Source organism: Neolamprologus multifasciatus, chromosome 23, assembly GCF_963576455.1.
Source record: "Neolamprologus multifasciatus chromosome 23, fNeoMul1.2, whole genome shotgun sequence".
In the NCBI taxonomy this organism is placed as follows: domain Eukaryota; kingdom Metazoa; phylum Chordata; class Actinopteri; order Cichliformes; family Cichlidae; genus Neolamprologus; species Neolamprologus multifasciatus.
Window position 1 is genome coordinate 6459572 of NC_140460.1, and position 27684 is coordinate 6487255.

The 27684-nt window shown below is 39.4% G+C and overlaps 3 protein-coding genes across 5 annotated transcripts in view; 1 reads left to right on the plus strand and 2 right to left on the minus strand.

The window, feature by feature from the left end:
* scamp4 (secretory carrier membrane protein 4) overlaps positions 1-5277 on the minus strand; it is a 12158-nt gene extending 6881 nt beyond the window's left edge. The window contains exons 1-5 of the mRNA XM_085150956.1: positions 5120-5277; positions 4660-4686; positions 4251-4379; positions 3979-4135; positions 391-492 (exon numbers count right to left, since the gene is read on the minus strand). Coding sequence (XP_085007082.1) covers positions 391-492; positions 3979-4135; positions 4251-4379; positions 4660-4666 — 395 coding nt within the window. The 5' untranslated portion in view covers positions 4667-4686; positions 5120-5277. The remainder of the gene's footprint in view (positions 1-390; positions 493-3978; positions 4136-4250; positions 4380-4659; positions 4687-5119) is intronic.
* Positions 5278-5844: 567 nt separating this feature from the next.
* On the plus strand, positions 5845-21078 carry chaf1a (chromatin assembly factor 1, subunit A (p150)). Of its 3 annotated transcripts, none has more exons than XM_085150945.1 (16): positions 5845-6226; positions 7960-8007; positions 8270-8919; positions 9356-9418; positions 9578-9813; positions 10162-10243; positions 10330-10398; positions 10896-11113; positions 11888-12056; positions 12180-12260; positions 12807-12908; positions 13046-13295; positions 15778-15931; positions 16043-16364; positions 16536-16620; positions 17336-21078. In XM_085150945.1, exons 1-16 carry the CDS (start codon positions 6163-6165, stop codon positions 17443-17445), a joined length of 2703 nt encoding a protein of 900 aa, XP_085007071.1. In that variant the 5' UTR covers positions 5845-6162; the 3' UTR covers positions 17446-21078. The 3 variants fall into 3 exon arrangements, with proteins under 3 accessions (XP_085007071.1, XP_085007070.1, XP_085007072.1); XM_085150944.1 differs by having other exon boundaries at positions 5849-6226; positions 9569-9813; XM_085150946.1 differs by lacking the exon at positions 5845-6226 and adding an exon at positions 6304-6874 and having other exon boundaries at positions 9569-9813.
* ubxn6 (UBX domain protein 6) lies at positions 17891-26555 on the minus strand. The gene is made up of 11 exons (XM_085150949.1): positions 26354-26555; positions 25731-25888; positions 24988-25052; positions 24227-24355; positions 24030-24127; positions 23836-23911; positions 23636-23720; positions 23297-23516; positions 22305-22435; positions 22018-22166; positions 17891-21667 (listed from the first exon to the last, which is right to left on the minus strand). Exons 1-11 carry the CDS (start codon positions 26434-26436, stop codon positions 21542-21544), a joined length of 1320 nt encoding a protein of 439 aa, XP_085007075.1. The 5' UTR covers positions 26437-26555; the 3' UTR covers positions 17891-21541.
* Positions 26556-27684: the final 1129 nt, after the last annotated feature.

Consider the following 27684-nt stretch of genomic DNA (forward strand, 5'->3'; position numbering starts at 1 on the left):
TTGCGAAATTAAAAAATAAATCCACAAAATGTAAACCACATTGTTATTCTGCAGCTCAAACATATACAAAATAAAAATAAAATGCACTTTCATTTTGTATTTACATACAACTGGGTAGATAACAGACTAAAGATGGCAAATATTTTGAATTTTAAAACAGTTTGAAATGTTTCACCTCCTTATATGTTAACTTCATGATTTTTTTTATTGAACAGATGAGAAACAGCCATGTGTGGTGAAAAGCACATTTTCCAGCTGCCTTGATCATCAGAGAGAAACCTTCATGACCCAATCCGATAAAAAACCCCAAAACAACATAAAATAACTAAATAAATAAATAAACTAGCAGCCAACATGTGCGGTGTTCAAAGCAGGTTTGGTTCAACTTACCATGTTCCCCAACCAGGGATGCCGATAGCCTGGATGAGGGCCAAGACACACTGAAAGAAGAAGATGAAGAAGAAGGCCATGAAGTTGAACGAGCTGTCAGCCCTATGAAGAAAATAAGAAAAGAAAATACAAAGATGATACAGTAGAAAAAAAGCCCGAAGGTTTTCCATTTCTGTTGCACAGTTGCTTCTTCCTTCTTGTTGGCAAGATTTGAGTCAAACTACCACACATACTTGCAGAGAAACATGAACAAGTCACAGAAAAGCTGAAAATGTTCTCAGTAAACTCAAAAGATGGGTGCAAATTCAAATCAGAAAACAAGCAGCACAGTCAGAGCTGATCAAACTTTTTGGGGGCTTATATTCAATTCAATTAATTTTATTTATACAGCACCAAATCACAACAACAATCGCCTCAAGGCGCTTTATACTGTAAGGTAGACCCTACAATAATACATACAGAGAAAACCCCAACAATCATATGACCCCCTATGAGCAAGCACTTTGGTGACAGTAGGAAGGAAAAACTCCCTTTTAACAGGAAGAAACCTCCAGCAGAACCAGGCTCAGGGAGGGGTGGGGCATTCTGCCGCGACCGGATGGGTCGATTTCTGTCCGTTCTAAAGAGTTCATTCTATGAGTATTAGGGCTGTATAAGAAAAGAAATATTGCCGATACTTTTGAGAAGAAAGTTGAAATTTCAAGATTAAAACGAAAAACTATTTTGAGAAAAAAATTCAAAATCTACTTCAAAGTTTTTCCAATCTGACCATCTTTTTAATGTCCTTATCGCCAGAATATGATTATGTGTTAAAAGAGAAATCATATTCTTCCTAGTTACCAAGAACGATTTTACTAACTCAGAGGGTATTGCAACCGTGGCCGTAACGACAACTGTAATCTCCACGTTTTGACTTTTTCCTCAAAATAGAATTGTGACCTTAATCTCAACATTTTGACTTTATTCTCAAAATTATGAATAATCTTTTTCTTTCAATTAGATTTGTTCTATTTTCAATTTTAAATACCAAAAAAGCTCACCTTTTTCGCTTTTATTAACTCGTGTGAATTTGAAGACATTAAATTTAACAACCTTTAATTCCTCGCACAATTTAACCCAATGGCAAAAAAGTACCAAAACTGTAGTTCCTCGAATGGCCACAAGAGGCTGGTTCCAAAACCAAGTAAATCAACACAGATGCGCAAGTTTAAATGTCCACCGTTATGGGCCAGTATCTAACTTATTTTTGTAACTCATCCTTTTAGATTTTCTTAAGGTTTACAACTAGGGACGTGGTCACTTTGACAGGCATCTGTAGCAGACTGCTATTTGCTTGTTTTTACCATTATAAATGTGAATCATTGAATTAGACTTCTCCATTATGCTGATACCTTTTAGAGCATGTTTAAGAAAATTATCTGACAAATAATGCACCCACAAAATTTATGGAGGCTTGCTGGCATTAGTGGGGACTTGGCATCTCACACTGATTTAATGTGGTCATTTTTAGTTCCAGAAAAACTAGATTGATATAGCTGTAAAGCTCAACTAGAAGCTTCAAGCTATGGATGTTGTAATCCCATAACCTTAAATTTATGTGGATATAGTACACATGAAGCATTCATTTCACTGTTTAGTATTTTTTTTTTTAACTATTTGGTAATAAGTACCAATTGAAAAAGTTTTTTCATCACAAGTTAAGTTTGTTTCCCTGACCCCAAAAAACAAAATAACGTATTCAGGAACATTTTCCTTATATTCAAAATGTTATAACCTGTTACTGTATTGTACACATCGACTTCATAATAAAATTAATCCAATATACACAAAAAGTATCCCATGTCAAGATGTTCTTGTCAGTCTGAAAACCAATTGTCATTTTAAATATCTCTATCTAGCCTTATTATTACTTTGACCTTCAGATGAATCTATTACCCTGAAGGAAAGATCAGAGATGAACTGTAACATGATATTATAAATCTTTATAGAGTACGTTCTATATGTTGACAACACACCCCACTTTAGCTTCTAAGTTAAAAGGCTTTTGGTCATTTTTCAACCAATAAATCCTTAAGATGATCTTGAAGACCTCGGTGGATGGAAGTAAAATTTTAATGGATTATTAACATGACGCCACTCCACACGCTTAGAAAGTTTTACCATAATTGATGATAAACTTTTGAAGCCATCATGTTTACAGAGAGTGAGACATACATGCATGCAATCAAATGCTAACAAAAACATACATGTCCCTGGTGGAGGCGATCATAATCTTCCTCATCTTTCCTGAACATACTGACACAAAATTACACATGCAGATAGTAGTATGTAAACCCTTGAAACTGAGAGCTTTGAATCAGATATATAATCTTCAGGAAATACTTTTAGACCACTTTTCTTGACACGTGGTGCAAGCAGCTCTCTTAAGCTCACTCAACATCTAACTGATTCAAAGCTATGACTTTTTTAAGAGACATAAAAAGTCTTCTAATGTAATGCTTCTAAATTAAGATAAAACCGAGTTTATTTTACTTTAAAAAGCTTAGAAACACTGTGATACTTACTCTGAAATGCATTACCTTGGCAAAGGAATCCTGGAGTCATTTTTGACCAGGATATGTGCTTCAATGCGCATATTTACCAAATATGGCGCACTGCTTTCTTGCATTTGCGCAATATGTCTAAAATTAGAATCGTCATGTCTAAGAGTCATGGTGAAATAGTAGTTCATGCATCTTTATTTGTAGGCTCGAGTATTGTAATTCATTATTATCGGGTTGTTCTAAAAGCACCCTGAAAAACCTTCAGTTGATCTTAAAACTCATATATAATGACCCTATTGTTTACAATACTTTTAGTATTGCCCACAGCAAAGGAAATACAAATAACAGGATATAATGCCGCATAGTCCACAGGTGTGATTGCCCCCCCCCCCCTCCCCCCCTCACTAGTTTTGTTAACTGGATTAATGCTTGTTTTTTTTTTTTAACTGGGTCAGCAAACCAGGTCTCTGTGACAGGGGCCTAAATTACTTTGTTTCATTTATTTGTGTACAATGCTGAAAACTACTGGGTTTAAGAATTCATGCAGCCGCTAACAATTAACTGGAACTGCAGCCCTGGAAAGATAACAGGGGTGTTCTTTAAAAAAAAAAAAGAAGAAAAAATTAAGAAAAAAAAGTGAAGAGTAAAAGTAAAACCAGTAAAACCTGCACCTTTTGGCATAGCTCTGGAATAATGCAACTAGATACAGATGAATTTTCATTTTCTCTTGGTCTATATTATGTTTATTGCTGCTTTTTAAGCATTCCAGACTGGAAAACAAAAACAAAACAGCTTTTGCCGTAGAGCCTTTGCTCGTTATAGTCTTCTTCTTCTTTGGAACATGCTTGAAAGCCATTCGTGTTTCTCTCTGCCAGTTTTACTCCCTGGGTAAACATTTGATTTTGATCATGTGTCATCTGAGTTTGTTTTGCATTTATAAGAACTTTTTAATGTACGCCTGATGTTATGCTACAGTTGTAATGTATGCATGTGTGTAATCAGAAGCTGCTCATAAATTTAGGGCAATTACTAAATGATAACTGACCTGAAAGCTTTGTAGAGTGGTCTAAACCAGCAGGTGTAACTACAGGGGCAGAAGAGGATGAGCCAGAGCAGGGAAAAGCCAAAGTTTGTGGCACCTCCACCCCCGGCCCACCAAGCAATACATCCAATTAAATTTACGCACAGCGTTCCCGAATACACTGCAAAGAGGAGAAATAAGCGTGCGTGAAAAAAAGAAAGGGAAATAAGTACTTTCTCAGCAAAAATGGAAGGAATCCATATGCTTCCTGTTCTGAAGAAACTGAAGACACTTACTCATCCAGAGGATATAGACTCTGCGTACCAGCAGCTGGTGGGGCGCAGGTATTTCCTCTTCAATGTTCTGGTAAAAACATGGCTTTATTTTGACAAACTTGGGCAGGGGTGGAAAGTTATTGGCCCGCTCTGAAACAAGAAGCAAGATTACATCATAAACGTACTGCCATAGTAATAGTTTTTATTTGAATATATCTGAATACAGTGCAGGGAGGGAGAGAGAGAGAAAATGAGGTATAGTGGAGTTGTACTTTAAATAAGAAGATTTCAAACATGAGGCTTGGAGGCCAAAACTGGCCTGCTAAAGGGGTCCAATGTGGCCCACTGGAAGGTTTTTGCAGGGAGTAAAAATTGCATTCCAAGTATTTTGCAGCCCACCCCTTCTTTAGATAGACAGATAGTAACCAACCTGCCATTTTGAAATTCCACGTCTTCCCTGAAAAAGAGGAATATACAAAAAAGAGACGTAAATCTCCACACATTTTTAAATTATATATTTAACTGTCATTAATTTTCTGCCAGTGCTAACCTTGATTTATACAAATTCAAGCTAACCTTCGACCACTTGCAGGAACAGTAAACCCTCTAATTAGTTCGAACTGCAGATTTCAACTTTGCTCAAATTGAATATCGATTTCAATACGCCAACAGGAACACTTTCATCTTTTACCAATGCCAACGTGAAGTTATTAACTCTTTGCTTTACGTGAGACATTTTAGAGTTGATAGCAGCTAAGGCGTGTTTCTAAGCAGTTAGTTGTCGTACAGTAGCAGATATGAGCTCAGTGACTCTTTATTTCACGCTGCTGCTTCATTTGAATAGCAATGGTCTGTACAGAAAAAGGACAGCAAAGACATGTCGGTTTTACCGGGTTAACAGAATATCCTCGCGGTTCAGTCGACGACAGCGGTGGGGTCCTGGAATCATTTAGGAATCGCATGCGCTTTTTCGACCCATCATCTGCGACTGCGCTACCCCGTTCACCACATGTAGTTCAAAACTGTTTATATTCGGCAAGTACAGGGGACCAGTAGAACTACACGTCCCAGCAGCCATTCGAGCGGTAAACGGAAAACGCGTGACTTCAACATGACATCGTTTCCACCCAGTCCCCTCTCTGTAAACAGTATAGGAGAGGCCTTTTTAATCATAAAGTAGAGAAATGAAAACCTCATTAACACATTCATAAACATTTAGCCGCTTTCCTGACACAAAAAAACTGTTGGTCCGGGACACCGGAATAGTCGGGAGTTTATACCGGCCCATTCCTTTATTTCACACAACATGGCAACCATGACTTCAGAAAGTCAAACTCTTCTGCCAATCACAGAGCCCGAATCATCAGCTACACTGGGCGTTCTTTGGTTCACAGCATCAGGTGTCCCCTATGGAGTGGCTAGTGTCGGCATAATAAAGTTAAATTGGTTTTAGACCACTGAATGACATGAGAGAATAGACTTTTATTGTTACAGTTCACATCTTAAATACTATCAGACAGCGTCTAGAACTCTCTTTCTGCCAAGAATAAGTCACGTAGCTTTATAAAACGTGAACAGTAGCATAAACGTGCAGCGCCGCAGTACAAATCAAACAGCCCCTTGGCAGCCGGTAACTTCTTTTGGGCCAATCAGTGAGGAGCATTGATGGAAGTGACAGGCTCCCGCCAATTCCGACTCGGGAGCGCGAGGCAGGCAGCAGGGTAAACCAGGGGAGCATGTAGGAGCTGTAGGAAGGAGTATGTGTTATGTTTTATGTGAAATAAATTAGCTATACATGTCGTTCGAATAGCAGCACAATATTGGTTTGCTACCACGGTGTATTTTCGGGTGTTAACGTGAACCTTGAGGGTATTTTGAAGTCACTTTGTCGGAGAACACAGCTAACGACAGAAGCACCGGGTTAGTGGTTGGGATGTTGGCGGCTGAAAACCCATCGGTGGAAGGACATTTGGCAGCATCGACTCCTCGTAGAAGAGGTAATGCTACGGCCCTGAATGCCATTAAAGCACACATGTTTACATGTATATCATAGACAAAGTACAGTTTTGTCTTAATTACGTACAGAGTTGACAAACTGACAAAACTGTCATTTGCGTACTATAAAGTTATCCAACGCTAAAAACTGTTTTATCTCGCGAGGCTATTTAGTGCCAATAGGACGAGACACACACGTATTGTTTTTTTAAAAAAATATGCGCCATTGTCTTGAGTCATTAAAGTCTATGTGCAGCTAACCTGCTACTTTGCTGTTATAATGTCACTTAACGTCATTCCGGAAATTTTTAGCGTCGGATAACGTTTAAATTAGTTAAGCTAGGCTTCCGTTGGTCGGTATTTATATCCATCCAAATCTAACTGTCAATTAAAGGTCTTTAACCGAATGACAGTTGTATTTTTTGCTCTACTTTGCAACTCAAAGCTCTACCTCAGGTGCTTAGCTAAAGCTGCTAGGCTAGATGCTTAGCAGCAAACTTGAAAGCCGGGTCACAGTTAACGCGTCAAAGCTGCTCCCTTCCCTTTAGCTTTACACACATTGACGTTTTGAAGCTGTTGTAACTGTGTCGTGTTGTTACGACCATCCTCAGTTGTTGTTTCGAGGGAGGTTTCAGCTCAGCGCTTGGCAGGTAAAAGGTATCCTGACAGACCCAAACTGAGGCGCTTGCCCTGTGGACTCTACCGGGCCTTGTTGCACCGATGCATACGCCGGTTGGCGGGAGAGCCAGCCAAACATATCTACTATACTCGGTGTAATGTTGTTGTTGCAGCGTATTGTGCCGTTAATACAGCACATTCAAGAGCTACTTTTACTGTCAGATAAATGAATTTAATGCCAATCGATTAGTATTGGTTCTCGGACTGTTGTTATGACACTAGTCAGTAAATGCTATTTTACTACAAGCAGAATCTTAACACTAAAAAGTGGTGTTGCCAGTGTTTTGTTTTGCTTTTTAAATGGATAAATATAATTTTTGTGGGGGTATGGCTATTGATAAATATTTTATTGATGAATGCCAATATCGGTTCTGATAACTGGTCCACTTCTCCTAAAGTCTGATCACTCTGCTGGGAGTGGGGAGGGGGAAGTAGGCCTCAACAGGTTACCAGCATGAGTGTAACTGTTTTATTGTGTGTACATACGAAAAAAACGTTAAACGCTGTGTTTTAAGTATTACTTGCAATAGCAGTCATTTTACAAAGACAGCTGGGATAGGCTCCAAGATGGATAATGATACTTGGAAGTTTAAAACCTGTTCAGTTTTTTTTTTTTTTTTTCTTTCAGTCCATCAAAACCATTTCGAGTGCCTTGATGTGACTGTTGTGAATTGGCACTGTATCAATACAACTGATTTGAATTGGGGCTCAGAAAGTAGTTTATTTGCTTCTAAAAGGCACAGATGTTTCAAATATTCCAACTAATTACAATCACTTTTCTCAAAGCTTTTGCCATTGGTGACATGTTTTTACACCACAAAACAGTGCTCCTAAACTAATGTTTCCACAGAAATTCCCTTTCTCTAATTAAAGATTTATCAGAAATAAATAAGGAATTGATAAATATTTATAAAATCTTATTATATTATGTTATATTATATAGTCTTTTTTTGTTCTTCTTGAGCACTTTCACTGGCAAGTTATTTAAAACAAATGAATATCATGAAGTGAAATTTTACTTTAATTATCTTTTAACGTGTCTGTTTTCATTTTTCAGGCATGGATTGTAAGTCAAGTAACAATGCCAGCAAGAAACTTGTACAAGGTAAATGCAATGTTTAATTTTTACTTCTACATTTTGTGAAACATATTACCCTTGACAATGAGAAATGAGACAATGCAGATTAAATGTTTCATAATTTCTGTGCTGTCTACTGTAAAATTATACCTTGCACTAACAGTGCCTGTTACTTACTTCTAGACTTTCTGTATTACTTTTCCCTCATCAATATATTGAATCAAAATTCTGTCTTTCATCATACACAGTGGTGCAGCTCCAAATGATCCGTATTTTCTTCTGTCTCCAGCCCGTCTTCCTTTCAAGCGCCTGAACCCTGCACCTAAAGAGAACCAGCCACCTAAGCGCCCCTGTGCCCATTCCTGCCCTGAACCTGAAGTCTCAGACAGGGAGAATGAGAATGCATCCTCTCCTCTTTCTGTGCGCAGTGGCCCACCTTTGGTTAATGGTCGTGGGCCACTTGATGGCTTCATAAGCCGTAGACGCACCACAACTTCAGATGAGAACATGATTATAGATCTGACTGAGGACAACACATCATCTCCTTTAAAGCCCCTTGCCTCATCTGCTTCAGCCTCTCCCTGCGTCCCAGCAAAAGATAAGCATCACTGCAAAGACACAACGGCTTCGCCTGAGAAGTCCTGCAGTGCTAATGGCGCTCCTAAAACGCAAACATTAGACTCTGTTGTAATCAACAATGATGATAATGAAGAAGAGGAGGAGGAGGAAGAAGAGGAGGAAAAGAACAACACCGCATCCATCTCTCAGCTTGACACAACACAGGATTCTGACACTGAAGCAGAGGAGCTGAATGAGTCAGAAAATGTTTCTAGTTTGGGAAACCGGTCCATGCAGTCAGTTTCATCAGTCACCTCTCCGTCTGAAAGCTCGCCAGAAAAGTCCAAGACGGATGACCCTACACCCGCTACTACACCTACAGTATGTACAGCACTCTGTGGCCCTGCTTTTTGTTGCAGCCCACATTGGGCAGTATACTACTACAAACGTGACATAATCAGTGTTCAAAGAGTTTGTTTTAAAATATAAATTATATATATAAATCTGCACATATCACACAAAAAACAAGATTTCTAATGAGTATTTGCTTCCTGTCATCAATAGATTGCTTTAATTTGATATTTGCTCATGTAATGCATAACACTAAAGTACTAAACCATTAATAATTAACAGTGTTTTTTTGTTTTTTTTGGGGGGGGGGGAGAGAGAGAGAATCTTGGCTCTTCAGAAAAATGTCATTGTTAATTGAAGTAATTATACCATTGTTAACATTTAACATTGCTAAAATTTAAACATAGGAGCATTTGTGAAAGACAGGCAATGATCTTGAGCCATATTTCTTTTCTCTCACTAACAGGAGTCAAAGACCACCCCCAAGATACCAGCAGATCAAAAAAAGGTCAAAAGACGCTCATTGAAGGTAAAAAAAACCAAAAACAAACCCAAATTGTTGCATTCGGTTTGCTTTCATTTATTTATTTATTTTGTGAGTTTGTGAGCCTTTTGTGTGTCATATTTCTTCACCCACTTTATCAGTTTGTAGAAAAAGTGATAAATATTTGACATTTAGAGTTTACAGGAACAAGACGACAGACTCCGGCTGCGACAGGAGAAGGAACGGCAGAAGGAAGAGGCCAAAGCTGCAAAAGAGAAAAAGAAGGAAGAAGCTCGGAAACTAAAAGAGGAACGAGAAAGGGAAAAACGGGAGAAAAAGGAGAAGGATGAACGAGAAAAACGGGAGAAAAAAGAGAAGGAGGAGAGGGAAAAGGCAGAGAGGCTAAAAGCAAAAGAGGAGCTGCGGAAATCCAAAATGGAGTAAGTAATGGATTATTGTTTTACATTGTAGTTGTCCATACTTTTCGCCACACCTGCAGTCATTTGAGAGACTTGCAGGTCAGCTGATGGAGGAATCTGAACAGTGAAAACACTTTCATTGTTTCATATGGTTGTAAAGATTTCTGTGTCCGTTGTGGCAGTGGAGATGAAATGGAATGTGGTTTGGGTTATCCATATATTTATATTTCCCCCCCCACACTTGCAGTCATTTAAGCGACATATAGGGCAGCTGATAGAGGAATCCATATAGTCTATTCATTTAATCTGAATTAAGTTTTGTTTTTAAGTTTAGATTTGGTAAAATATTTTTGTTAACATCTGCCATAGGGCCAAGCTGGAAGAAAAACGAAAGAAAGAGGAAGAGAAGCGAATGAAAGAGGAGGAGAAACGGTTGAAAGAAGAAAAGGATGTAAGTTTTTTTTTTTTGACAGTTATGTGCTCAGCATGTTGTTCTACATTCAAAATGAACCATTTGACTGTTCTGTTTTGTTACAGCGCCTCAAAGCTGAGAAAGCAGAAATTACGCGGTTTCTACAAAAATCAAAGATCCAGCAGGCTCCAAAGGTAAGTAGATTCACTAACCTGACAAGAAAATTGATGGATGTCACATTTAAACTCTGATCTCTCCTTCAAAATCTGTACAGTTTCATAAAATGTCTTTTCTTTAAAACTGCACCCACATTAAATATTTACAGCAAGTATTGTTAAGACAAAAAGAGAGCAGTCTGCAGTGTATTTTTAACTAACCACTGTTACATTGTATAACAAGCTCAGTGTATTCACATTCAGTTATTTAAAAATCTGTGCCCATTATCCATTATCTACTCCTACGTAAGGTTTGTGTAATCAAAGCAAACCTCTTTCATACAGCTGCTACACGATTTTCACTGCACTGCAAACTTAAAGTATGTATTGTTAAAAGTACAATATTAAAGGTAAATGCTGCTCAGAGAGTGAGCTACCTTGGCGGAGGTTTGCATTTTTAGTGCTTCTCGTTTATATTGACTTCATGAACCTCCAGTATAATAATTGCCATGTGTTTTCTTCCCTTGTCATTTCAGACACTTGCAGCTGCGTGTGGGAAATTTGCTCCATTTGAGATCAAAGAAAACATGGCTCTGGCACCACTGTGCCGGGTTCAGTGTGAAGAGTCTGCTCTGGAGGAACTGGACCGATGTTTGTTGAATCCTGCTGATAACACGAATGGACTGAAAGATTGGATTGGGCAAAAACCCAGACAGTCAGGACCCACAAAACCCAGACAGACCAACTCACTCAGGTGAGACTGGAATTGGTGGTAATCCCAATTTAACTTTTGTTTTGTAAATCTATATACAGCAGCAGTAATCCCTTGTTTAGACTCCTTGGGCAGAGGCGGTCACATGATCTTGGTTATTAACTGCTTAAGTTAACCCAGGGTTTGTCAGTTTAATTGCGAGCATGTTGATTTGAAAGAGGTGGCCCAGTTGCAAACATGAACAAGCAGAACATCTAATTTTTAAAAACAAGTTAAAACTGTAATATTAGAAAAATATAAAAAAGTAAAATGTATAACACAGACTGGAAGCAACACAGCTGCTTCTGAGCAGTACAAGTGTATTTGTAGTCAGGAAAAGTATTTTGAAGGCATTTTGGTCAGTTAGTCTGAACAAGATCTGCTATATCAAAGTCAGCTAAATTGGGCTGTAAAACGTCAGGGGGGAAAGGTGAAATGATAACTATGCAAGTTTCTTCTTTCACACAGTGTCAGTGCCACATCTCTAGAATACACAGATAAATTTAATCAACTATTAAATTAGTATTTTCCTAACTGGCCCTAGGATGGTTACAGTTTCTATTCTGTCCAATTGTCTGACAATAAAGTATAAAAACAAACATAATTCAAATGAATGACCAAAGTCTAAAGTACAAATGGATTATATATTAATGCCTGTAGAACAATAAAATTGTTTTAAATTGGTCCTCATGTATCATTTTTATAAACTGGGGGGAAAAAAAGATAATTAAAATAGTCCTTCAAGCTTTTGTTGTGGGATTTTTCTTCCTCTCTCAGGGATTGTATAGCAGTGGAAGGGCCAAAACCAGATAGTGTGCCGGACCGTAAACGTTATGGGCCCATGAAGCTTCTGCAGTTTCGTGAGAATTACCGTCCAGCCTACTGGGGCACATGGAGCAAGAACAGTCTACACATCTCACCTCGCTGCCCCTTTAGACAAGACAAGGTGAAACCTTCATTTGTAATTTTATTAATGTCTTCTGTTCATGCACCATGCGGTGAATGTGCTTATGTGGGTTGCCAGTTTATGTGTAGCTGTAGTGATAGCAACTGTTCTCTACGACCATAGGGTTTACTTGACTATGAGGTGGACAGTGATGAAGAATGGGAGGAAGAAGAGCCAGGAGAGTCCCTGTCTCATAGTGAAGGGGTAAGTCTTTTTTTTTTTTCTTTTTTTTTTTTTGCCCCCCCCCATTTAATAACCGATTTAGACACATGCAGACATATAAACGTATAGGTATTACTGTTCGTCAAACAACACTCCCACATTTGTTTTTTTCTTCTCTTTGAAATCATTGAAACTGACCCGTTTCAATCACTCATGATTTATATAGAAATCACAGATTGTTGTCCCAAAGTCCTGATGTGATGTGATTGTTCAACCATGACACAAAATGTTGACTGTGAGCACTTGGACCACACATATGACTGATTTTAAACTCATTCATATGGTTTTAAATGTTTGTTTATCCATTGCCATACTCATCAACCCCTACCAAAGTATTCAAATCCATCTTAAATTATAGTTGACGTTACAGTATGCATCTTCAGCCATGCCATGATTGTATGAAATGACAGCTATGCGCGTTTCTTTTTACAAGGTGAAAACGATACAGGTTATGCTTTGTGGCTGGTAACAACTGTGACAGTGATTATTTTACCCGTTAGAAAGCTGTGAACTCTTGATCACTTTTAGGAAGATGAGGAAGAGGGAGGAGAAGATGATGACGATGACGATGATGGATTCTTTGTTCCTCATGGCTACCTTTCAGAAGATGAAGGGGCACTGGAAGAAGAGGTATGAGTTGAACTACAGGTATTAGTTCCCTCTGTCACCTTACTGACAGAATTGTTTGACTCTTCTGGTTTCAAAATACTTTGGCAAAGTTTCTTTTGGCGGTTCGCACAACTGATAATGCCCAATAAACCTCCCAGGATGGTGGTGACCTGGAAAAGCAGAAACTCCGTCAGAAACTGAAAGCAAGGGAGTGGGATGAGCTTATGTCCAGCAAGAAGAAGATGAAGGTCCTGGAGCCGGTGGTGAGGGGCTGCATCTGGGAGGGAGAAGCACCTGGCTTTGAACTTTTACAGTCATATGCTGTGTGCTTGGTGGAGCCTTTACCCAAAGCAGACAACAGTCCCAGCCCAGAGGAGATGTCACTGAAGTCTCAGAGAGAAGAAAAATGTAAGTGTCTGTCAGATGTTTTGCTTGCATGCAAAGTTTGAATGGTAAATGGCCTGTATTTGTATAGCGCTTTACTAGTCCCTAAGGACCCCAAAGCGCTTTACACAACCAGTCATCCACCCATTCACACACACATTCACACACTGGTGATGGCAAGCTACATTGTAGCCACAGCCACCCTGGGGCGCACTGACAGAGGCGAGGCTGCCGGACACTGGCGCCACTGGGCCCTCTGGCCACCACCAGTAGGCAACGGGTGAAGTGTCTTCCCCAAGGACACAACGACCGAGACTGTCCAAGCCGCGGGCTCAAACCGGCAACCTTCCGATTATAAGGCGAACGCCCAACTCTTGAGCCACGATCGATTGAAGAGCTGCCTGAGCTGCCTGCTCCTCTTGTGATTAATTATGGAGCGAGTAAAAAACATTAGAACGAGGCAACTTCAACCTAGGTACAAACATACAAGGCGGCTCACTTTACCATAAATTGTATGGGTGTGCATCTATCTGCATATTTAGCAAAAAATGTGCCATTTCTTCACTTAGTGAAGTGATCGTTAAGCTTCAGCAGCAGTTCTCAAGGTTCTTGCTGTGAAACTAGCTGTTTAGCAGTGAACACAAGTCCTGCCTGACTAAAAAGTCCCTCACAGGCTCCAGATGCAGGAAGAGCTGTATTGACTTTGAATGACAGTTTCTTGATGTGAGGAAAGCTATGCAGTAGATCCATATTTCTAATGAATATACATGAAAGGTACATCTCCAGCTTCCCTGCTTCTGGCTTCCTGACCCCATGGATCCAAAGACGTCATCTTCATCGGATAGGCTACTGTTTGTACTGGCCTCATCCAACTCTGTATCTAGGTGATGTCTGATGAAGTTGAGACCTGTGGAAAGATGTATGGTTTTCAAAAGAATTAGGTCTGGGCATTATTGTGCTGTATAGGATGTTTGCCATGAAAATTTGATCACACTGGAGATGTTTTTTACTAACTACTAAAACAAAATCTTGTCATTCATAGCCAACACAAACAATTCGCGATGATTTCCAGATTACATTCCAAATCAGAACTTATGCAAGGCTAAGCAGTGGTGGCAAATGGTCTCCTTCAAAAAAATGTTTAGCCTTCCTCTTAGTTATAAACTTCTACACCTCATAATTGAAGTTCATTGAAGGAGTCAGAACAAAAAGTCACTTGTTGAGAAAAGAAAAATATTAAAACAGCTTAATTACCAATGTAGTTTCTAGCAGAGAAAGGGAGTGATTCTGGAAATACGCATCCTTTTTTTTTTTTTTAAATCATTTAATTTTTAATGTGGCTCAAGACTGTGATCCTATAACCCACGTGTGTCAAGCTCCAGTCCTCGAGGGATCAGTGTCCTGAAACTATTAAACGTGTCCTTGCCGCTACACACCAGAATAAAATGATGTCATTTGCAAGACTCTATAGTACTTGACTCAATGCTGAGGTGGCAATTCAGCCGTTTAATTCATGTGTGTTGGAGTATGGACACATCAAAAAGTTGCAGTACGCTGACCACCGAGGAATTGAGCTCAACACAGCTGCTGTAACATAAGGATGACATCCACCTAACCACAGCTAAAAAAACGAAATTTAGCATGCTTCCTCAGGTTAGATGTTGAGTTTTTGTTATGCTGAAATGTCGGTTTGTTTTGGTTATACAGCTGTTATTTTGTACTGCTTTTACGTGAAACATGCTTTGTACATGAGGGCAAGGGTGTTCATCCCCTTCAGTTCTAGCTACCTCTGCCATTTTAAAAAATGTGTTTTATATCTGGTCATGTGACTGCATGGCTACATCTGATTGGTGAAAGAGTTACAGGTAACTCCAATGGCGGCATGATCCATTATTAGTAGTATTATCTAATGTTATTAGACTAGAAATTAATTATTTAAAAAAAGTAACAAGTCAAATATTGCCAAATATAGTGGAGTAAAAGTAGCAGTTCTTCTTCACAAATGTACTCAAGTAAAAAGTATGGTGTAATAAAGGTACTTTTAAAAGTACTTTTTCCACCAAAACTTATTCAAGTTAATGTAATGGAGTAAATGTAACTTATTACTACCCACCTCTGTAACTGAGATCTCAAATTCTGACCATACAGTAACCAGCGTGTTTACGAAATAAAAGTTTTAGACTAGAGTTTCTAGAGTAAGCCTTCAAAATAAAAGCAGGAAAAATCGTCTGTTATCAATTATCTTCTCATGGATGAATGGTAAAACAGGAGGTGTAAAGTGTCTATATAAAGTCTTGCAAACTCTGGATCAACTTATTTTGGCAGCGGAATGGGTCATGGTTCTACGCTAGCCTAATATTGCTCAGCACTGTTGGCTTTTTTTTTTCTTTCTTTCTTCAAGGAAATAAATCTTTTGATTTTTATGTGAAATGTATTTAAATTCTAATAAATGTATGTATTTATGACATCACAATGAATAACTCCCTAATATTCTCGTCTTGGACAGTACTTGGTAAGCTGCTGCCTCTTCTGCATGGCAATCTCAACAGTAGCAAAGTGATCATCAATGAGTTTCGGGAGTTTTGTCGCCAGGAGACCACCTCCTCATCTCCTCCTGTTCTGTCCAGCCCTCAGAACCCAGCAGAAAACATTCCCAGCAGGTAAAGCAATGGTTAGGGAACAGTAAATGTAATATTCAGTGTGGACGTTTATGTTTATATGGTGTAGTTGTATTGTCTTGAGATTTTTCCTTTCCCTCCTGCTTTGATCAGGATGCAGCTGCGACGCCTCATCAAGAACAATGCTGTTTATGAGAAGCGTTCAGCCCACAGGCGATGCTGCTGGTATGTGCACCAAGAGGTTCTGTCCCGTTTTGGTCAGGAGGCTCTTCCAGTGCCCTGCCAATGGACCTACCTCACCACGGGAGCTCGAGAAGAACCCCGTGAAGAACCCCAGGCAGCCACAGGCTCTCAGGGAAACTCTCCCACAACTCCCCAGAGCTGCTCCACCACCCCTTCATCCGCTAACAAAAGGAAGAGCACAGGCAGCATGTCAATCACCAAGTTTATGAAGAGATGTAATGATCCTGAGCAGGTAGGTAAAGGTGGATTGTGAGAGTTCTAATTTTTTATTTTTTTTAAAAGCCCTGTTTGCAGGACTGGTCTACAATGAAATATCCACTTCACATTACCACTTTTAATATCATGTTACCAGACACGTGAAAGGATTTTCTTAAACTGACTGCAGCTTTTTACTGTTTACCAGACGGAAACAATGGAGGCTGACGGTTTTCAAGCTGACACTGAGGATGATGATGAAGATGACTGTGTAATTATTTCTACCCAAAGTGGTAAGCTGCATAGGAAGATTATTATTTTTTGTAAAACTTTACCTTTTAACCGTAATTTTCAACTTTAAGGTTTAAACCAAGATTCAACGACATCACAGGAAAATAATAGTGAATAAATGGATGTGAAAGTGTTCATTTTCAACATGGCTACAATCAAGTGAGGCCAGCATATATACGAGTAATTCCTGTGATGCAAAAGCTCAGAGTTCAGACTGCTGCAAATGCTCATTTTACTCTTAATTCTGTATAATGCCAATGAGAATGGCTCCTAACATAGTCATCTACTGTTCATACCTTTTTTGGAGTAGCAGTCAATCAGAAGAAGTTTCCAGTAGTCTGTAGTTGGATTTTGATGGTAGTGATTGATTTTAAAAACGGTGTAGTGAACTTTTATTTCAGCTTCTGAAGTAGGGCATGTCAGAAAAGGTTTGAAAGTGGGTGAACTGAGGGGTACCACCAAGACCCAGTATAACATAAATGGGGATTGTTTTCAATTGTCAAGTATGGAAACTTACTGTGGAGTCAAAGAATAAAATTATGGAGCTGGAAATTAATAGCACAATAGAGCCACTTTGAGCCAAGCATTTAACCTGAGCTGTTTATTACAGTTTCCTATATATATTATTCAGTTTTAGTAGTGTATGTATACATTTTAGACACCTAAATTAAATCTTATTACATTTGTACTTCTTTTTTTCTTTTTCTTTTTTTCCAGGCCCTACAAAAGAGACGTCCAGCGAGGGAGATGGTACAATCGAAACAACCCCCTCTGACACTGCTGCTCTCCCCACTGCAAGCTCTGCGTCTGCCCTCGACACTGTCTGAGTGCAGGACAGGCAGTCTTCACCCAGTCAGACTACCCCTTTTCAGCCTAGAAATTCCTGCTTGCTGGATCTGAACTCCACAGTGTGCCAGACAGAATCAAGTCTTCAAGTAAGATGACGCACCTAAGATACGGGTAACTCGTAGCAGGTAAACTCTGCTCAGGATTGAGTTCCCTCTCAACTAATTCAGTTCAGTCAGCAGCCATCGGGCCGACAGCAGCTATCCCTAATATTGGTGACTGGTTTGAATAAGGACAGGCTTGACCAGTATTCCAGTATTCATTGATTATGTCTGATATTTGTGTTTAACGTGGGCCTATAGAGGGGAAGGTGAATTTCTCCGGCACTGCTTTAGCTGCTGCTGCAGATTTGGGTTAAACAGGGAGAAAAGCAGAACACAAATGGCCTTTTTTTTTTTTTTTTCTCCCCTCCCTCCACGAGAAGCATCCAAGACATCAAGGACATTATTTACGGTTTTTGAAATGTTCAATTCATCAAGTTGTGGATGTGATATTTTCTAATGTATATAGGTTACCAAAACGAGAAGCTTAAAGTCCATCTGTACATTTTCTTCTGATTTCCATGGGTTCATTTATTCTGCAACTTCTAAACCTGACAAACTCACTGGAGTAGTTGCTAGATCTGTACTTGTACAGTTAGGTTCAGTGTCACAGTGTTTTATAAATATGTATTTTCTTTATTTTTCAAGAATACTTGAACAGGATAAATCAATTAAACATGAATAAAAGTACTGCACTTTTATATACAGTTTATTCCTTGTCTTTTTGGGATGTTTTGTTATTCTATATAACAAAACCTATATATATTAGTTGTTAGTAGAGTTCTGTAAAAAACAAGCAAACTGGCAGCTGAGTTGTTACATGGAACTAAACTCAGAAAATATTTGTCCCACAATGGGCAATTAAGTTTGACAGTTGATAAGTAATATATTAATGATGCACGTGTTACCTAAATCTTCTGTTACACAACATCAGTAAACTGTCATGTTTAAGAAACCAGTGCCAGGTGATTTAGGCTCACGTGGCTTTATCCTGCTGGAAACAGTCATCGCTGTTATACACTGTTGTCACAAAGGAATAAACATAGTCAGGAGTAATATTGATGTTTACGCCAAATTCTGACTCTACCCTCTGAGTGTTGCACCAGAAATTCACTCATCAGACCAGGCAACAGTTTTCCCATCTTCTGCTGATCATTTTGGTGTGCGAACTGTAGCATCAGTTCTCTGTTGTTAGCTGACTTGAGTTATACCCGGAGAGCCATCTACTTCAAGGTTAGACGTGTATTCAGAAATGCTCTTGCGCATATCTTGGTTGTAACGAGTCGCTATTTGAACAATCAGGCCATTCTCTGACATCACATCATCAACATATTTGCGCACTGGATATTTTCTTTTTTTCAGATCATTCTTGGTACACGGTACAGATGTTTGTGCTGAAAAATCACGTAAAGCAGCTGTTTCTAAACTACTTAGCAACATCTGAATACTGATACTGCAGTTCACCTTAGCCAATTTGAATGTATATGATAAGGGATAGAACACCAATCAGACTAAGCCACACAGACAGCACTTGGTGACAGTGGGAGGGAGAAACTCACTTTTAACAGGAAGAGACCCCAAAAGCAGGCTCAGGGAGAGGAAACCATCTACCTGGTTACAGCTGGCTAGGGGGGCTGAGGAGTATTAGCAGCTCTAATTTGGTTTAAAGATGGTAACCTGTTTCTGACTTATTTTGCTGTTATTTAGTTAAAAACAAAAAAACTGGGGCCCTATCTAACATGGTTTACCAGTTGAGAGGAGGGAAACTCCCCACCAACACATCCATTAAAAGTCTAATAAGATGACGTAATCTGGTTAAAGACACTTTGTATTTCATCTAATTAACCCTTTAAAGCCAGAACCATAAAATAATTGCCAGAAAATTATAATTTTATGAAAATGGAGTGATTGTTGAACTGTCTGCATATATGAATTTTAAGTTGTATCATATTTGTTACAACGGGTTCTTTTCTTTTTGCAATTTATTTATTGATTTTTTTCATAGGGAAAATAATCTGCAATAACGCATTAAATATCATACACTTGACTTTAAAGGGTCCAAATCTGAGAGCAGTAAATGGCTGGCTGCTAAACTAATTTCACATTTAAGGTATCAGCACGTCAAGATGTTGCACATATTATGAAGGCTTTGCAAATAAATACATGTCCAACACAAGAAGAGAAAACATTTCCTATTCCAAAGACAACTTTTATTTATTTTTTTAAACAGACTTCTGTTTGTTAAAAGTGAAGAGGCTTTGCAAGCGATCGTTATTACAGGCAGCTTAAAAAGCAACAGAACACCACTCGGAAGGAAACATCTGGACAGATCACAACTGCTCACTTAATTTTTCATACTGTTATGGTGCTAATGAAAGATCTACATCCCTTTTATGCAATACCTGTGGACAAGTGTTAGACTGCAGAAATGTTTCTTTTGGCTGATTCAACCTGGGCTGTGAATGAAATAGTGGACACCAGTTTGTTTCCCCATCACCCAGTTCTAATTTGTTTGTGTTCAGTGTGCAACTGACCATTATTAGCAACATAAGAGGGGAAAAGACAGTATCCCCTAACCTTAGACTGATGTTACATAATTGTGTACATTTCCCTTGTGATGCATGGAAATGGTAAGAGGTAGGCTGTTGTCATTTAACCAACCACTACAAGGAGAAAGTAATTAGGTTTTAAAGTTCTACTTGGTAAATGCTCATGTACAGCAAAATCACAACCAAAATAAACATGCAGCTTGAATAAACTTTGAAACTTCAGTCTCTTTTGCAACTTGAGTTGTCACTGGATTCAGTTCGGACAGTTGGTGTTTTGAGGTGTTTTCATGTACTCAGAACATTTATGTGGAGAAAAATAAGTGTTTGATGCAAACAAATACAAAAAATAATTAACCACCATTTTCAATACAACAGAAATCCATGCTGCCAGAAATTTGGCCATCTCCATGCCAGGGTGGAGTTGGTTACATAAAGCTTCAACATAAAATTCAAACATTAATCATTTAAGTGTGAACAATGTAATAGTAGAGGTGTTTAGGCCCCTCCCTACTCCCCAAAATATCCTTCATTGTTACAAACTTACAAAATACTTGATTCCAGTACTAGAATTGCCTTCACATTGTCACCACATGGCTGACACAATTATAAAACTATATATATGGGCCTCATCTTTTAATTATTTTTAAGTTACCCCTCTGTTTTATCTCAACATAAATTTCAAAATTATCCAAAATAAAAACTTTGATTTATGAATTCTGATTTAGGCTCATGCTCATACTGAAGCAACAACAAAAGACAGTCTGTGTTGTAACACCAAGGAGTTCAAGGCCGCTCCGGAGCAGAGGACAAAAGGGCAACAGAAGCTTATGTATGTTTTCAGCAATAAAGCCAGACTCGTATCACATCAAATCAGTTAACAGACTACACTGAGCTAATCTTCAACACCGCCAAACAAAGCACAGAGCATTTCAAGTCTGAAGTAAAGCCAGTGCACTGACACCCAGCAGCCTTAAAAAAAAAACCCAAAATCACAGGAGCCGCTGAAGGAGCTGAGATACTTAACGTGATTCAACAACTGTATCTTGAACGGTCTTTGCTATTTATTTTTTTCTAAAGGGGAGGAAGTGGTGACACAGTTAAAACAGGGTCTCAACATGCTTTGAAAACTCTACCTGACTGACTTGGGTAGAACAGGAAAGACTGCAGCTGCAGAGTCTGTTTACTACACAGCATGTACATTCGGGATGCAAAACAACCATGTGCTCCTGCTTTCTCTTTCCATCTGTCAGCAGTGCTTCCTTCATGTCCTGCTGAAGCAGGCTGTGTTGTGACCTCATCCCCATGGGGAGATTATGCTCAGCCCAACAAATATATTAGGGTAACATTGCCCCTAATCTATCACTGCTACCGACTTAGGTTAGAGTTTGCGAAAATAAATGTGTCACTAGTAAAGGGCCGAATTCACCCCAGTAGTGTGAGAGGAAAGAGGGAGGTAGAGGGGAGGGTTCGGGAGAGAGTACTCCAGCTCAGCTCAGGCTCCGAATGTTTTCCAGCAGTTCCGGTTTGAGGAGAGTGGGGCTCTTTCCACCTGCAGCTGCAATATCAGCCTGCACAGCTGCATCCCAGGCAAACGTGAGCAGCGCAGCAGGGACCTAAAATATAAGGGAAGTCAGTACAATACAGATTATTTTTCGTTTAAAAGGGAGAAAAGTAGTAGTTGAAATGTAAATGTGACACTTTACCTCAACATCAATATTACCCGACTAGAAATGACCTCAAACATTCACTCTGTTCTAAAATTTTGCCACAAACTAAAACCTGAATTAAAACCCCTGCTCTGTGCTTTGGGTTTTAACGTTGAAGTTTGTTTTCATTCTCCCAGTGTCCACATTCATCAGAAAGAAGTACTAAATACAGTGTTACGTGTTAGGGCAACAATGGGACTGACAAAAAAAATTAATCCACAGGCCGGTTTGCCAAGTAGATTCTGATTTCAACCCACCAAGTTGCACTCTGCGAGAGCAACGTCTTCAGATTCTTGTAGTTTTTGACCTCCAGGAGCAATCAGTTCAAAGGGCTGCCAACCGTCCACCAGAGACTCCCGCATGAATGAAAACAGCACAGGCATCCGGTCCCAGGCATAAAATGTTCCTGAGAGGGTCACAAATCATGAGCAGTTGTGTCGACAATGCCCACAAAACTACAATGTGTAGGATTTTTCAGAGTAAAATGCTTTTTGTTTACTCAATTTGATTTAATCTTGGAGTACATTTTAAATTGTGGCTTCACCTTGTAGCAGGTTTCCATCAGGTAGTCTCACCCTGAGCAGGGTGTAGTTGTATTTCCTCCTCTCCCTCTGTTCCTCTTTCTCCCTCATGGCTTTAGTGCGCAGCATGGCGTTCTTCTCTACTAACTCACTCCTGTGAAACACACAAGGGACTCATTCGCTGATAGACAAACACTAGTAAACCAGGGAAACTTTTCTGGCTAGAGGCACATGACACACCCAGAGGCTATAAAAAGCACATCAGCATTAAATAATCCATTATTCTTGGGTGTGCTGTTAATAGTGGAAACCTAGAGTCAAATACTGCCATACAACCCAGGACAACTAAGAGTTAAAAAATAAATAAATAATCATTTCAATGCTGCAGTCGTTTAAAAAAAGGTGTTAGTTGTACACCCTTTCATGGAGACAGTATTCCCTAATGGCTGCGCCCTCTTGCCCCCATGTCTCAGTCTAATCGAGCATCTGAGGAATGTGCTGGACAAGTCCGATCCATAGAGGACCCACCTCAGAATTTACCATCGCTTTACATCATGTTGCAAAGTTATGAGAACTAATGATCCATCGAGGGGTCCCTGTCTACTGCACACATCCAGGAGACTGTCACTGTCTCCTCTGAATCTTCTTTACTTGGTTACTCAAAATTGGAAACCATGTGGAACAAATATAACCAAAACCTAGTTTGATCACCAGCATATTTAGGGGCAAACTGTTACTTGTGGTTCTTTTACAGCAGTCTTGTAGGATAAATTCAAACAGGGATGAAGTTTCTCTAACCACACTGTCACAGATAAATTGCAAATCCTATGAGACAAATATTGATCTTTACTCCATTCCACTGGAACTGCTACCACAGCGAGTGAAATCAAGTAATTGATCTGACTGCACAGACAATTCATTAAAGAAAAGAGAGACAACATTTCTCTACCATCTAACTAGAATTTATAGCTGACTTGAATTAGATCCATGTTTTGGATTGAAAGTGAGTCTATACCTCTGCTGTTGCTCCCTTTTGAGCTCCTCCGCCGTCAGGTTGTAGAACTCTGGCGGCAGCTCAAAGCGTTGAGCGTTAGGAGACGGCCTGAAAGCTTGAGGCTGCCTGTCCAGCTGCGCTCTGACCGGCTCGCCTCTCTGAAGACGATCCCTCCTCTCCTTCATCAGCTCCAGCGCATCGGGGCTCTGTTCTGGCAAAACCAGGAACTCCTCTTCCTCCTCTGATCTCCGTGAAAGGTGGGCACGCGTTAAAACAATGTAAAGACTGAATGATGCATAAATGAAAATCGCTGGCAGGTGAGCAGACACATACTGCTCATAAATATCACTATTCATTTACCTTGGCCCTCTATGGGAAGCATCACACTTGTAAAGCCCAGAGCCTGCAGGAACTCCCTGCTGCCCTCCACAGACTTTACTTTCTCCTGAAATAACACAAGGAATCTTATAAGACATGCTAAATTATCTTGTTTTCTTATAGAAATCCCATAAAGTCTGCTACAAATAGTCTTGATCCAGTAGGTGAGGAACGTTACACACCTGGAACACTTTGTTGCTGAGTTTAATTTTCCTGTATTTCTCTTCTGTGGGGTTCTTGCATATATTTTCAACATATCTGGAAACAAAACAATGACAACAAAAAAAACCTTTGATGTCTAGAACAGATATTCAAAATCTGTGACAACAGCATAAAACATTTACATATGTAATTAACATCAAAATCAGCGTCTTACTTGCTAATGATGTCCACAGCAGCCTTCACTTTCTCTCTGTCTTTGTTAAATGTGTGCATCATCATAACCGACGCCTCGACTTCATCTTCCTCAAACCGCTGCAGGCAAAAATTGCATGTTTATCAAAAGCGCCGATTAGATAAGCATTCAGTCTGACTGCACACCCGTTATAACTGAACCAACATCCTCAGACATACCATTAAAATGGCCTCTTTAATGTGTACTTCCCTGTCGCTCTTGGTTAATGTGGCTCCAGTTAGTGGACAGATGAAATAGACGCCCGATACTGAGAGAAGGGTGGGATCTTTCACTGGCACTTTGGAGCCCTTGGAGGAAAATGTCAATCAGTGTTGTTAGATTCAGTAATAAAATTTTCATCCACACTAACAGGCCACCGCTATTCCTCTGAATTTAATACAGCTCACATAACTAGCCGGCTCCTTTTCTGATATTCTGAATAAGGCCTCACAACCACTGACGTATTTTCCAGTAAGGACATGTATAATTCAGGTTTCAACAAGCATATAGGGTTTTTTTTTTCATATAAAAAAAGAATTGGTGCCAATAAAAAAAAGAAAGTTCTGGCTTTTCAACTAAAGAAAACCACCAGGATTGTGATAAAAACATTTTAGTACTGAACAGATTTAAGGGAAATAAGGGAAGATTAAAACAAAAGCCCACTGTCTGGCTGGAGAAAGACACCTACTTTTATCAAATTGACATTGAGATGAACAGCTGTCTGCACCTATGCTGCCCTTTTCAACACTGGACACTGTATGATAGGCTGTGTATAAACAGGAATATTTACTTTAATCAGTCATGAAAACAGCTTATCAGGAGTACTGTCTTCTTCAAAGTGAAAGAAAAAAATGAAATATTTTAAGTAGTTAAGAACAGTCAATGTGAACCAAAATTAGCATGAAAATTGTGTCACAATTCTGGTTTATGCAACACTTACCTCTGCTGCAGCTGCCTTTTCTTTTTCAGCAAGTGCAGCTGCCTCGGCCTCGAGTTCTCTTTTTACTGCAAGCACATGTAGAAAACAACTGTTATAACCAGAATATTTTATAACAGTTAATAATTTTTTTTTTTTTAACCAAAACTGTTACCTCAAAATAAAAATCTTTGCTGTTTGCTTTATCAGTTTAAAACAGTATCTAATCATATCTACTTTCCATTGACTTCACAGGATCAGCATCTTAATATAAACATAAAGATTATGTACTTGATGCAAATTTTCCCATGAATACAAAAACAATGCTTTTTTTAAATAAATACTTCTTTGGTTCAGGGACAAGTTGCTACCTCAAGTGGAGGAACTGAAATATCTGAGGGGGGAGAAAGGTCTGGGCTTCTCTGCTTAGGCTGCTGCCCTTAATAACCGACCTCAGTTTAACAGCAGAAAATGAATGGGTGGGTGACTTCTTTTATTATGTGGTTTTTCAGAGGTAATAAATGTTTTTGGTGGCTGTTTCTTTCACATACTGGATATATTACAGTAGCAGACAACAAATTTAGAAGATGTGATTTTTTTTAAACAGATCAACTATAATAATCCGTAGAGTGCTTCACAGTCCAAAACATGTTTTAATACCCACAACTGAATTATTCTAATACCCACAACTGAAACGAGGAGGCTGACGTTCATTTGTGTTTGATCTGAGACACCACCTGGTGTAATAACAGGGCTGCATGTCTCACCCTGGGTCCTAATGGCGTCCTGGGAGGTGTGAACCTTCGGCTTCTGATGCTGTTCAATCCTGGCCAAGGCTGCAGCTCCAGCCCTCTGGGCTCCTTCACTGGGGCCATGGCGATCGTGCTTGACACTGGATCTGCCCTGCACCACCTCAGGCTTGGCACTGTAGGGTTATTAGGAGAGAAACAGCACTATAAGAGGAGACGTGTTGTGGCTTCACAGTAGGAAGAAGAAAAGACAGTGCTAAGCTAAGTAGCAACGACAACAGTACAAACACAATCACATCAGCTCTGCTTCCTGTTGAGAAGCAGGTTTGCTTAGTTCTTTAACTAAACAAGCTTGTGCAGGGATTAACTGTTAGTCAGGTCACCCTGAAATGATACAGTCGCCCCCCGCCGTGCTCAAGAATATATAAGTTAGCCGTTTGACGCACACTCATAAGAAAAACACAAACAAATTAGCACTGTTGTGGTTAGCTTCAATACATTGGGAGACGGAAAAGCGGTAGTCATTACTGACCAGCTGTCAGCTATGAGATAAGCCCGTTTAGCCAACGTTAAATAGCTATCTGTGCGGCTAGCTCTGCTTAGCGCTGTAGCAGCTGAGAAAAAAAAAGTTTGTTATTTGCCTGGTGTCTTCCGTTAGTTTCTTCCCGGGTCCGGCGGATTTAAATTTGATGTCTTTCTTAATGTCATCGAAAAACTTCTTCATTTTCTGTAGCTGGACAAAAATCTGACCACCAGGGAAAAACAAACAGATGGGCAGCACCCAGCCTGGTTTTAGCGAGGAAGAGGAGGACCACAACAAAATTGTTTCAAATGAGAACAAACTGCTTCCGCCTCATCAGGAGAGACGGTCGCCCCCTCGTGGTTGAACTCAGAACTGAAAGTCCAACCATTCCAGATCAGTTGTTCGTGTTTTATAAGACAACTTTTTTTTATTATTTGACCTTTTTGTTTGTTTGTTTGTTTGTTTGATTACATGTACTTACATGTTTGCTGAAATTACCCTAGTATTGACTGGCTCAAAGGTCAGCACAGAATTTGGTTTGTGTTGATTACCTTTCTAAAATTAAATGTTTTAATCTTGCAGTTAGATTTAGAACTAGTCAATTAACAGACTATTATGGCTATTTTTTTTTTCAGATCAATGAACTGAATATGTTACTGATTTAATGAACAAATGAGTATACAGTAACAGCAGGGTGCTGCTGCTAATCATCCAGTCTGACACCTGACCTGATGGTATTATCAGAGCAGCCCCCTCTAACTCTTTAGGTGTCTGGTGATTCTGGATTTGGGAACCTAACAGGATCCCATTTGAAGCTGCTGTGTTGTCAGCCATGGAGTCTGTCACCAAACAACAGTCGGATTTTGTGCCAACATTTCAGCAGCTGTATGATACAACTCTCAAGGCTGCTGCTGACCGCTTTTAGAGTCATCTTATTTCTCTAGCTATCTTTTGTGTGTGTGTGTGTGTGTGTGTGTGTGGAGGGGGGGGGGGTTCTTCACAGAACACTTGTATGCACGTTTCACCTACTGAAGCAGTAGGTTCAATGTAAGTTTTTTTTAGGTTGTGCATAAAATTATTAAAGAATTATTATTTTTTATTCCTTTAAAGCAAGGGAATATTAACAACCAGGCATCTCAGCATGTAATACATGGTAATTCATGCTTTCTCTTCAGATAAACACAATTTATATGCTAATTGTTAGAAAATGCATATAAACACACACACACACACACATATGCTATCACATTCTGGAAACACATCACATTAAGTTACTAAAAGCTCATTTTAGCTGTTCCCTAATTCACAGAGTGGTCGGCCCAATGCAACGCAAAAAGGTTTTGTGTCTTTTCTTGAGCTCGAACCAGTGATCTTTTACTTATTAGGTAAAACTGTAAATCAGTTACTACTATGGCAAACATAATGAGCTGTATCGCTGTTAGACTAATA

Bases quoted from the DNA above. Each gene is read 5' to 3' on its own strand.
- ubxn6 (XM_085150949.1), bottom strand. From the start codon at position 26,436: ATGAAGAAGTTTTTCGATGACATTAAGAAAGACATCAAATTTAAATCC. The intron at 24,356-24,987 runs GTAAGTGTTGCA...TTTTCCTCCAAG, and splicing joins AAAAGGCAGCTGCAGCAGAG to GGCTCCAAAGTGCCAGTGAA. The intron at 23,721-23,835 runs GTGTGTAACGTT...GTGTTATTTCAG, and splicing joins TCAGCAACAAAGTGTTCCAG to GAGAAAGTAAAGTCTGTGGA.
- chaf1a (XM_085150944.1), top strand. From the start codon at position 6,163: ATGTTGGCGGCTGAAAACCCATCGGTGGAAGGACATTTGGCAGCATCG. The intron at 11,114-11,887 runs GTGAGACTGGAA...TTCCTCTCTCAG, and splicing joins AGACAGACCAACTCACTCAG to GGATTGTATAGCAGTGGAAG. The intron at 16,621-17,335 runs GTAAGCTGCATA...CTTTTTTTCCAG, and splicing joins AATTATTTCTACCCAAAGTG to GCCCTACAAAAGAGACGTCC.